General features: G+C 43.7%; 1 protein-coding gene and 1 long non-coding RNA gene across 2 annotated transcripts in view; both read right to left on the bottom strand.

The window, feature by feature from the left end:
- The window catches only part of LOC139027903 (uncharacterized), a 393,207-nt gene that overhangs the window by 180,719 nt on the left and 200,012 nt on the right, over positions 1-12,476 (bottom strand). The gene's annotated exons all lie outside the window — the stretch shown is intronic.
- Positions 1-12,476, bottom strand: part of LOC111961241 (pleckstrin homology domain-containing family G member 1-like) — a 41,882-nt gene that overhangs the window by 10,511 nt on the left and 18,895 nt on the right. Inside the window, exons 2-6 of the mRNA XM_023983362.2 lie at positions 12,118-12,218; positions 10,713-10,782; positions 3,733-3,779; positions 2,434-2,584; positions 503-634 (exon numbers count right to left, since the gene is read on the bottom strand). Coding sequence (XP_023839130.1) covers positions 503-634; positions 2,434-2,584; positions 3,733-3,779; positions 10,713-10,782; positions 12,118-12,218 — 501 coding nt within the window. The remainder of the gene's footprint in view (positions 1-502; positions 635-2,433; positions 2,585-3,732; positions 3,780-10,712; positions 10,783-12,117; positions 12,219-12,476) is intronic.

The raw sequence follows: 12,476 nt of genomic DNA, 5'->3' as shown, positions 1-12,476 counted from the left end.
AAAAGGACAGAGAGATTTAGACAGGTCAACTAAGCACTCTTTAACAGATCCTGACGAAATACTTCCACACACATTCTTTCACTCATCTGACCATCTGATCATCCTCCCTCCCCATAGATTAAAGCTACACTTTCCCTTTTTTCTGCCTACTGTGTTATGCAAGGCCATCCTTAGCCCTGGAAAACAATGTATTGCATAACTTAGATGAGACTGAAACCAAAAAAGCYTCCCAAATGGCACCCTATTCCCTATACAGTGTACTACTTTGACTGGGACCCATAGGGCTCTGATGAAAAGTAGTGCACTATGTAGGGAATAGGGGGGACATTTGGGATGCAAACTAGACTGGCGAAGGCTAGGGGCACGATGGGAGGATCTGAGGACAAAACCCAAGTCCTGTATGTGGGCTCACACACACCTGCATATGCAGATGTGTGTGAGCATGTGTGCCTATGTACCTGTTTACATGTTTAAGCATGTTCATTTGGAAGTGTTAATTTACCTGCAACCTGACAGCGTGTTCATGTTTCCTTTTCATGTCGTTGATGTGCCAGGCTACTCTCTGCATGGTGTCTATGGCCTCCTGCACCACCTCATACGTCTCTGTGTCCTTCTCCAGGTGGTTGGCTATCTCCTACAGGGGGCAGGAAATACACCCGGGGTTAGAGTGGGTAATGTAATCGGCTAGATGTACGTTAGACTGGGTACCATCTGTTTCTGTAATAGCCAGCAATGTTTGCCTGGTTTTTCTTGGCAATAGAGTTAGCTAGTTCAAAAATAGACTGGTGGCTAACTGTACATACAGTCCATTAGAGCTAACTGTACACACAAAAATGCAAGTTTTGGATGCAGTTCTGTGTGGTTAGGCTTACAGTGTGTGTTAGAAGTACAGTGCATTCAAAAAGTATTCAAACTCCTTGAATTTTTCCACATTTTCTTACATTACAGCATCATTCGAAAATCGTAAAAAAGAAAAGAAAATCAATCTACACACAATACCACATAATGACAAAGCAATAACTGGTTTTTAGAAGAAAAAAAAGATTWAAAAAAATGTGAAATATCACATTTACGTAAGTATTCTGACCCGTTACTCAGAACTTTGTTGAAGCACCTTTGGCAGTGATTACAGCCTCGAGTCTTCTTGGCTATGATGCTACAAGCTTGGACCACCTATATTTGGGGAGTTTCTCCCATTCTTCTCTGCAGAGCCTCTCAAACTCTGTCAGGTTGGATGGGGAGCGTCACTGCACAGCTATTTCAGAGATGTTCGATCGGGTTCAAGTCCGGGCTCTGGCTGGGCCACTCGAGGACATTCAGTCTGAGGTCCTGAGCGCTCTATAGCAGGTTTTAATCAAGGATCTCTCTGTACTTTTCTCCGTTCATCTTTCCCTCAATCCTGATTAGTCTACCATTCCATGCAACTGAAAAACATCCCCAAGGCATGATGCTGCCAACACCATGCTTCACCATAGGAATGGTGCCAGGTTTCCTCCAGACGTGACGCTTGGCATTCAAGCCAAAGAGTTCAATCTTGGTTTCATCAGATCAGAGAATCTTGTTTCTCATGGCTGGAGAGTCCTTTAGGTGCCTTTTGGCAAACTCCAAGCAGGCTGTTATGTGCCTTTTACTGAGGAGTAGCTTCTGTCTGGCCACTCTAGCATAAAGGCCTGATTGGTAGAGTCCTGCAGAGATGGTTGTCCGTCTGGAAGGTTCTCCCATCTCCACAGAGGAACTCTGGAGCTCTGTCAGAGTGACCATCAGGTTCTTGGTCACCTCTCTGACCAAAGCCCTTCTCCCCCCATTGCTCAGTTTGGCCCAGTGACTCGCTCTAGGAAGAGTCTTGATGGTTCCCAACTTCTTCCATGTAAGAATGATGGAGGCCACTGTGTTCTTGGGGACCTTCAATGCTGCAGAATTTTTTTGGTACACTTCCGCAGATCTGTGCCTCGACACAAACCTGTTTCGTAGCTCTAGCGACAATTCCTTCGACCTCATGGCTTGGTTTTTGCTCAGATATAGTGTCAAGTGTGGGACCTTATATAGACAGGTGTGTGCCTTTCCAAATCATGTCCAATCAATTGAATTTACCACAGGTGGACTCCAATCAAGTTGTAGAAAAACATGATCAATGGATACACCTGAGCTCTATTTCGAGTCTCATAGCAAGATCTGAATACTTATGTAAACAACGTTTTTTATTTGTAATACACTTGCTAAAATGTCTAAAAACCTGTTTTAGCTTTTTTGTTATGGGGTATTGTGTGTAGATTGATGAGGATGTGTTTGTCTTTAATCCATTTTTGAATGAGGCTGTAATGTAACAAATCGTGGAAAAACTCAAGGGGTGTGAATAGTTTTCGAATGCACAGTATGTGGGGCTTTGCTTGTGTGAGGTAGGTGTCATTGAGTGTGTATAGATGTACTACTAACGTGTAGCAGTAAGTGATACTTGAGGATCCTCTGCACTGGCTTGAGCAGGTAGGAGCCCAAAGGCAGGGAGTGTCTCAAAGATTCCTGACGTTCCCGGAAAAACTTGGCCATTGCCTTATTCCTCATACACTCAGTCAACACAGCCACTGACCTGCAGAGGGAAAGGGGAAGGGAGAGAAGGAAAAATAAAACCTGATATTAATCCTAGGAAACAATGACAGATATTGTAGACCAATTAAAAGACAGAGTGACTGATCACATGCGCACACAGTCCTGTCTGAGAGGACGGAGCAAGGTCAGCTCAAGGCCCATGGACTTTCTATGCTGTGACCTACAGAAAAAGGAAAGGCCAAATAGGAATATATTTGAGTGTGTGTATGAATGGGCTCTTGTAAGGATTTTTGAGACCCTCAACCACCCCCTCACACAGCTGGTGACCCTAGCCAAGGTCGCACACGACCGGCACGCATGCARGCACGCACGCACGCACGCACGCACGCACATTTAGAATAGGAACCAAGGCTGCTGTATCTCAGTCATTCTGAGCTCTCAGTTTGGGTTTCGTAGAGAGAACAATGTGAGGCCTGTGTGGAACTGCACTGTAATGTGGACACACACACACACACACACACACTCTATCTGTAACTACCCTATTAATCATCATCGATAATTTCAGGTTTGCTGTTTTTAGTGCGTCACAACCATTGTGAAACACACAGCCCTCATTAGGTTTCATTGTGAAGAATTGCCTCATGTTTTTGGTCCCCAGACACAAGCACGCACACACACACACGGTTTCCTATAACAACAGGTCGTTCACACAAGGTGAAATAAAACATTAAAGTCGCTGAGTATGATAAGATGATGGGTATAATACCCATCTGTCAGAGTAGGGGCTGTAACTCCGTCAATATGCTCCATATAAAAGAAAAAAGAAAGAGGGAGGGAGGTAGAGAAAGCGATAGAGAGACCTTGGGGCATTAACTGTCAGTGAGGCATAGAGTTGGACTCCTGTTGGGTTGGGCTGTATATCAAGGCTACACAGAGAGAGAAAGGCTGAGGTATTGTAGCTCTATACAGACAATACAGAGCTATATGACACTCTGGGAATCAAGAACGTGAAGGTGAGATTCACCTGTATGCAAACCCAGATCACATAAGGTAACAATGTAAATGCTTTTACATACATTCATACTTCATATTAGACTTTCAAACACGCACAAACGTACACGCACAAAGACACAATAAAAGGGGGGCAAACTATTTGTGTTTAATGCAGCCATAGTTGGGGTTTCTTACCTTGGGTAGTTGGTGCAGTACTGAGTGTAAATGTGGAACTCTTGACTCTGGAAATGAAAGATAAAATAATTAKATTCGTGTTACATTAGCATTAGTACTTGCAAGCATTCATACCAGTAGCAGAGAAACTATCTTCTCATGAATCAACCAACATTCCTCTTTGACTAGAGAATTTTAAAGACCTTGTAAAATGTTTGTGAACGTGAAAGTGAGAGTGAGTTTACATTTACAGTGAATGGATTAGTGTGTCTGTATCAAGGGGAAGAGGGGTGGTCACTTTGGATGAGTCAMTGGTAAAGCGTTCCTGAGCAATGCTTACTGAGCTAGAAACAGGGAATAAGGAGGCCTCTCTCTTTAGTTTTAAGTTAGAGAATGAAAGTTAACCTTATTATTATGATTACCAGTATCCATGTCTTATTAAAGGCTCTGTTGAGCACTATTCTGTAGGCCAGGGCTCCTCAACTCTCTTCCTGGAGAGCTACACTCCTGTAGGTTTTCAGTCCAACCACAGTTGTAACTAACATGGTGGAGTTTAACAACCAGCTATTTATTAGAATCAGGTGCGCTAGATTAGGGWTGGATCGAAAACCTACAGGACGGTAGCTCTCCAGGAATAGGCTTGGAGAGCCCTGCTGTAGGTGCTGTGATTAAAAGCCCCCTTGTTCCATCCCTGCCCCTTTAATTTGTCAGTTTCCATCTCTCATGCATTCATGCATTACAAACACAGAGGCAACATGACTTATCAAAGCTGGAATGAACCTTGTTCTCCTCCTCCCTTACTCTCATTCTATTCCATTTTCTCTACCTCAATCTCGCTGACTGTCTCTCCTGTTCCCTGTCTTTCGCTCAGTGTCTCCCTTCTTGGACATTTACTTATCTTTCCATTTTTCCATACCTCCTTGTCTCACATTCTGCACTAGCCCTCTATCGTTCTTATCTCTCTCCCCACTCATGTCCATCTCTCCATACCCTTCTTCCTTACTCATCCCCCTATCCTTGCTGCCGAGGCAAACACATCAAATCAAATGATTTGGAGTTGTGTAACTGATAATAGCTCTGGTCCTGATTGTGTTCATAATGTGTCTATAAATACTCTGGGTTAGGCCAAAGACAGGAAGTGGACAGTTATAACAGGAAACAGCATCTTAAACAGACGGGGAAAGATGATGGGGAGCTGTCCTGTTCTGTAGCTTTGCACACTCATACTGTACAAACACACACATGTACTGTACACACTCTAGGAAAATAACGTGTGATTCCATCAACACAATCACAAAGAAAATACAAATATAGAAATATTTCACACACACTTCCATTCAGACCAAAAAATTACTCACATGCACACATCATACCATACATGCAGTAGCAGTCAAAAGTTGGMACACCTCTACTCATTCAAGGGTTTTTCTTAATTTTTACTATTTTCTACATTGTAGAATAATAGTGAAGACATCGAAACTATGAAATAACATATATGGTGAAGCTGGTTGAGAGAATGCCAAGAGTCTGCAAAGCTGTCATCAAGTCAAAAGGGTGGCTACTTTTTTGGTTAGTACATGATTCCATATGTGTTATTTCATAGTTTATGTCTTCACTAGTATTCTACAATGTAGAAAATAGTAAAATAAAGAAAAACCCTTGAATGAGTAATGTCCAAACTTTTGACTAGTACTGTACATGCTGTACACGTGTATGTGCGAACACACACACACACAGCCTGGAGGTTCCCCGTGGGAAAAGCAGTAAATTGTGAAAAACAGGGTTTTGAAATAAAATCAAGCTTTATTTATGAAGCGCATTTCAGACATGGAATGCAACACAATGTGCTTTACAGGAAAACAACTAATAAAAACAAGTGAAATAAAAACAAATATTTACTTCATCAGAGGATAAAAACCAAAAGAATAACAATACAAACTGAATGACTAAAAAATACCAGAAGGAATAGCAAAGCTAAAGGTTTTAAGATCACTTTTAATAATGTCCACAGTTTTGGCCCCCCTCAGGTTCTCTGGCAGGCTATTCCAGAGGCTGGGGGCATTATAACTAAAGTCTGCCTCTCCATGCCTCTTGGTCATAGGCCTTTGGGATAGTTAAAATGCCAGTGTTAGAGGACCTGAGGGACATACTGGGTACATAACTTAAAAGCATGTCTGACATGTATTGAGGTGCACAGTCGTGGATTGATTTAAAAACKAATAGAAGAATCTTAAAATGTATTCTAAAACTCACAGGCAGCCATTGCAGAGACCTTAAAAACGGTGTAATGTGTGCTCTCCGGTCTTGGTCAGTACCCGTGCTGCAGCATTCTGTATGTTTTTCAGTTGACCAATAGCTTTCTTGGGTAGACCAGATAAGAGAGCATTTCAGTAGTCAAGCCTGCTTGCAATAAAAGCATGGYTGAGTCTCTTTGTATCAGCCTGAGAGGGAAATGGTGGTAAAAAGCTATTTTGGTCACATTTCTAATGTGTGATTCGAAATTGAGTTCAGAATCTAAAATAACACCTAGGTTTTTTACCTGATATTTTGTCTTTATTGCCCGTGAATTAAAATGTATGGCCAGATTCTCTCACTGTGCTTAAGCTCCAACAATAGTGTATAAGAGGTCATACAATAAGTTTTGTAGTGATTCATATGTTGATGATGTAAAGAATATTTGCTGGTCTGTGGTGTGTAATGAGGGGCAACCAGACGCTGCACTTGACGCATTTATGAAACTAAAGTCAGCAAAAAAAGAAACGTCCTCTCACTGTCAACTGTGTTTATTTTCAGCAAACTTAACATGTGTAAATATTTGTATGAACATAACAAGATTCAACAACTGAGACATAAACTGAACAAGTTCCACAGACATGTGACTAACAGAAATGGAATAATGTGTCCCTGAACAAAGGGGGGGTCAAAATCAAAAGTAACAGTCAGTATCTGGTGTTGCAGTGCATCGCCTCCTCATGGACTGCATCAAATTTGGCAGTTCTTGCTGTGAGATGTTACCCCACTCTTCCACCAAGGCACCTGCAAGTTCCCGAAAATTTCTGGGGGGGGGGGGGGGAATGGCCCTAGCCCTCACCCTCGATCCAACAGGTCCCAGACGTGCTCAATGGGATTGAGATCCGGGCTCTTCGCAAGCCATGGCAGAACACTGACATTCCTGTCTTGCAGGAAATCACGCACAGAACGAGCAGTATGGCTGGTGGCATTGTCATGCTGGAGGGTCATGTCAGGATGAGCCTGCAGGAAGGGTACCACATGAAGGAGGAAGATGTCTTCCATGTAACGCACAGCGTTGAGATTGCCTGCAATGACGACAAACTCATTCCAATGATGCTGTGACACACCGCCCCAGACCATGATGGACCCTCCACCTCCAAATCGATCCCGCTCCAGAGTACAGGCCTCGGTGTAACGCTCATTCCCTCGACAATAAACGCAAATCCAACCATCACCCATGGTTAGACAAAAACCGTGACTCGTCACTGAAGAGCACTTTTTGCCAGTCCTGTCAGGTCCAGCGACGGTGGGTTGGTTGCCTATGGGCTGGTGAGGACCTGCCTTACAACAGGCCTACAAGCCCTCAGTCCAGCCTCTCTCAGCCTATTGCGGACAGTCTGAGCACTGATGTAGGGATTGTGCGTTGCTGGTATAACTCGAGCAGTTGTTGCCATCCTGTACCTGTCCCGCAGGTGTGATGTTGTTGCCATCCTGTCCCGCAGGATGTACCGATCCTGTGCAGGTGTTGTTACACGTGGTCTGCCACTGTGAGGATGATCAGCTGTCCGTCCTGTCTCCCTGTAGCGCCGTCTTAGGCGTCTCACTGTACGGACATTGCAATTCATTGCCCTGGCCACATCTGCAGTCCTCATGCCTCCTTGCAGCATGCCTAAGGCACGTTCACACAGATGAGCAGGGACCCTGGGCATCATTCTTTTGGTGTTTTTCAGAGTCACTAGAAAGGCATCTTTAGTGTCCTAAGTTTTCATAACTGTTTGAGTTTATTTTATTTTTACAGGGACAGTGCACATTAATCAACGTTTCAGTAAAAGTGCCGATTTTAGCCAGCTGGCTAATTTTCAACCGCAGTCCCTGGGCAGGTTATTAAAAACAACAATATAAACTGTGACCTTAATTGCCTACTGTCTGTAAGCTGTTAGTGTCTTAATAACTGGTTCTGTCCTATGAAAAACTGACTTTGTCCGATGAAAAATAAACTGCTGAGAGATCATTACACTGTGTTTGTGTAGGTATATCAGAGGTGTATCTTCTTGTCAGCCAAATCATCAGCCAACTTAGGTAGCATGTGTAAAAAGGAGAACTTCTGCGGCTGTTGCACATGTGCATCTGTGTAGTCTTTATCAAATGGAATGTCCACTTCTATGTGCTTGCTTGGTGTCCAGACGACCAGCTTGGAGCTCTGTAGGCCCAGGCCCATCATGGTCACAGTATTTATGCTGCAGTAGTTTGTCGGGTGGCTAGGGTCAGTCTGTTATATCTGGAGTATTTCTCCTGTCTGATCCGGTGTCCTGTGTGAATTTAAGTACGCTCTCTCTAATTCTCTRTCTTTCTCTCTCTCTTTCTTTCTCTCTCTCGGAGGACCTGAGCCCTAGGACCATGCCTCAGGACTACCTGGCACGATGACTCCTTGCTGTCCCCAGACCACCTGGTCATGCTGCTGCTCCAGTTTCAACTGTTCTGCCTGCGGCTATGGAACCTTGACCTGTTCACTGGACGTGCTACCATGTCCCGGACCTGCTGTTTTGTTTTGGACTCTCTCTTTTGGACTCCGCACCTGCTGTCTCTAACTCTGAATGATCGGTTATGAAAAGTCAACTGACATTTACTCCTGAGGTGCTGACCTGTTGCACCCTCGACAACCACTGATTATTATTATTTGACCCTGCTGGTCATCTATGTACATTTGAACATCTTGGCAATGTTCTGTTATAATCCCTACCCCCACAGCCAGAAAAGGACTGGCCACCCCTCATAGCCTGGTTCCTCTAGGTTTCTTCCTAGGTTCTGGCCTTTCTAGGGAGTTTTTCCTAGCCACCGTGCTTCTACACCTGCATTGCTTGCTGTTTGGGGTTTTAGGCTGGGTTTCTGTACAGCACTTTGTGACATCAGCTGATGTAAGAAGGGCTTTATAAATACATGTGGTTGATTGACTTGTGTCTGAAAGAAGGAATAAGAAAGCACATTGCCACACAATTACAATACAATGGTCAATACTTGTAATAATACAGCTAATAATCTATTTTCTGGAGAAAAAAATGTACCCACCTGAAGGTAGTACCCATCTTTTCCATTGGAACGAATAGGTACTGTCCATCATCCAAGCTTTTGATGTCACKATTTGGCGAACTCAGAAATTTGACGTGGAACTCTTGAAGGGGCACTTGATCTCAAGGAGCTGTGTTGCATCAAGGATCCCATCTGGGCTGGCTCCCAACCAAGGATGGTCAGGGTGCACCACCAGGCCTCTGTTCCCCACAACATGCCCTCTGCTCTCCAGGAGTGTGATGACATTGACCTAATTGTCTTTGCCATGCTTTGTTGCTGTATTGCCAGTGAAGGTTGGGTACAAATGCTCATTTACACATTTTTGGGGATCTGTGGTGTTTCGTTTTGGGACTCATTTCACTGTGCTGGCTGTTAGATGCAGCTTCCTAGCATCATGCCATAGTTGTGAAGTACTTTGGATCTTGGTTTCTTCCATCAATGTAGCTGCTTGTACGGGGGATAATTTGATGTAGGCCTCATAAAACAATGTGCACTTCCTACAGGTAAGTGTTGTGCTGTGTTCAGTGTGACACAGTGTGTTCGTGTGGGCTGAATCATGTTGACTTGGGTCTGCCTTGCTGCTGCTGTCTACATTTGCTCTGTAACTTAGCTGAAGAAGACCATTTGTCTGGAGCCGAAATAGTGGAGCCATTTCCGAGTTGATGTGGCTTGTGAACTCTGCATGGTTCCTAAAAAGTCAGGGGGAGGTTGTGGAATCGTCCTGTGATGACGTTGATTGGCCTGAATATGTGTGGTGGGGTCTGTGGTGTTTAAAATGTATGTGTTTCGTCTTCCTCAGCCCTACATTCTAACTCACATCTGAGTTCCACTTCCTTTGCACATCATTGCATGCCATTCCTGTTTTGCCCTGCCTGACTGCACTCTCAACCTACATTGAAGAAAATATTTTTAGTTATTATCTAACCCAGTGTTTCCCAAACCTCTCCTGGAGTACCCGTTGTCCTGCACTTTCTGGTAATTTTTGGTCGTTACTTTACTGACCTTCCACAGAATTGCTGCAGCATGACTACAAGAGCATCCTGGCACTGCAATACATGAGCAACCCGCTGTCTGTATGACACCTGTCGTTGATGCTAGTACCCACGCCTTGTGATGAGATGCGTGCAGGCTCTGACTCGGCTCCATGTCTGCTTTTAGGTAGACAAGGTCGTCTCCAACATCCTTCAATAACACCCGAACAACTTTGTTACTGTGTAGGTATTGGTACGCCTCCAAACTTTTTAAGTTGCTCATCGCCTTACCATCGCAAGCTACGGATTCAACAAAGTAAGTAAATATGCTACCGTACGTGATACGAGGCCACTTCTTCACGTCATCTTCCCAACTATCATTTGCGTAGGGTAAAGGTAGGCTAATACTACCCTTTTTGATATCCATCCACCATTGTGTTCCCACATCATTATTAGTTTGGCAAGCTCTTCATGAATGAATGAATGAAGAAAACGTTTGTTTACTTCAAACCGGAAATAACACCCATAATTCCRACAAGGCATCATGGGACACGGGAAACTTGTGGATAGATCAAATTCCGAAATGAGTATGCAGTTTAAGTATGTAGTATTCGGACACGGACAGTGTGTGTATGTGCACGCTTGGAGTTTTTATTGGTTCCCAACCGGCTGTTAAAGAAGGTGTGCGAGAGATAGAGAGAAAGAGGAATAGAGAAAGAGAGAGTATCGTACCTTTGATACAAAGCACTCTGCGATGGCCACAGGGTCTGAATTACATTTCTCCAGGTCATGTAGCAGATCTCTGAAAAACAAAATCACTTCAGGATATCACTACCTCAACCACACACGTGCACACACGCAGGCACGCACACTTTCTTCTAATCCCTGCCTACATGTACATACTGTATCTACCTCAAATACTCCAGTATCCCTGCACATTGTAAATTTACCTTGTATTTAGCTTCCTGTCTTATTTTTTTACACACAGACACAGACACACAGACACACAGACACACACACACACCTAATTAAATCATACAAATTACTCCTTATTGATCTATGTTCTAAAAAACAAAAAAACAAATGTAACTTAGGACACATTATTAGGTCCTAGGGTGCTGTAATCAGAACAAAAAGTCACTTCCATGAATTGAAATATGTTCCCTCTCTGTGTGTATGCGTGTGTCCCTTATTCTTCTTGGTTGATGTAATAACTGTCAACTGGTGTAGCTATAGTTACATGAGTAGGGCATGATGTCATTGTCCCTGTGTTGCTGTGTATCTTTGTGACAGCGGCCAACTAAGGGGGCCTAGCCTGAACCATGAAAAACAGCACCAGATTATTATTTTTCCTCCATCAAACTTTACAGTTGGCACTATGCATTTGGGCAGGTAGCATTCTCCTGGCATCTGCCAAACCCAGATTCGTTGGACTGCCATATGGTGAAGTGTGATTCATCACTCCAGAGAACGCGCACGGTGATCTTGCTTGGCTATGGAAACCCATTTCATTAAGCTTTTGGCGAACAGTTCTTGTGCTGATGTTGCTTCCAGAGGCAGTTTGGAACTCGGTAGTGAGTGTTGCAACCGAGGACAGACAATTTGTACGCGCTACGCGTTTCAGCACTCGGCAGCTCCCTTCTGTGAGCTTGTGTGTCCTACCACTTCGTGGCTGAGCCGTTGCTGCTCCTAGACATTTCCACTTCACAATAACAGCATTTACAGTTGACCAGCTCTAGCAGGGCAGAAATTTTACGAACTGACTTGATGGAAAGATGACATCCTTTGACGGTACCACGTTTAAGGTCAATCAGCTCTTCAGTACGGGCCACTCTACTGCCAATGTTTGTCTATGGAGATTGCATGGCGGTGTGCTCGATTTTATACAACTGTCAGCAACGGGTGTGGCTGAAATAGCCGAATCAACTAAATTGAAGGGGTATATACCCACATGCCTTTGGCCATGAAGTGTATATAGATAGATACAGTTTACAGCACACACCCCCCCCCACCCTCTTATCGACAGGTGACACAAACCATCTTCATTCAGTAGATGCTTTGGAGACTGCACTCTATATTTGTTTTAGGTATGTGTGTTTACCTCTTTGAAGTTGTACAGTAGGTGATTGTTGTTTACCTGTTGAAGTGGTAGATGTCTCGGATGTTCCCGAATAGAGAGCCTCTCTCCTCTGAGCTCAGTGCCAGGCAAGACTGGTTACTGATACACTCCAGGTAATCCTACAGAGAGAGAGAAAACATATGTTTTTTGAGAAACAATGTATGTGACTTTATGCAATTGTACTTTCGACTTCCACCGACACACACACACACACCACACACACACACATTACACCACACCAACACCACACACACAGCACACACACTTTCTTTAACTCTCTGCTACATTGTAATACTGTATCTACCTCAAAATACTCCAGTATCCCTGCATTTAAAATTTTACCTGTATTTAGTTTCTCTCTTGATTTTTTTTTTTTC

This window comes from Salvelinus sp. IW2-2015, linkage group LG1 (assembly GCF_002910315.2).
Source record: "Salvelinus sp. IW2-2015 linkage group LG1, ASM291031v2, whole genome shotgun sequence".
Classification (NCBI taxonomy): Eukaryota; Metazoa; Chordata; class Actinopteri; order Salmoniformes; family Salmonidae; genus Salvelinus; species Salvelinus sp. IW2-2015.
Note: the sequence above shows the minus strand (reverse complement) of the source record. Positions and strands in the feature narration are given on the sequence as shown.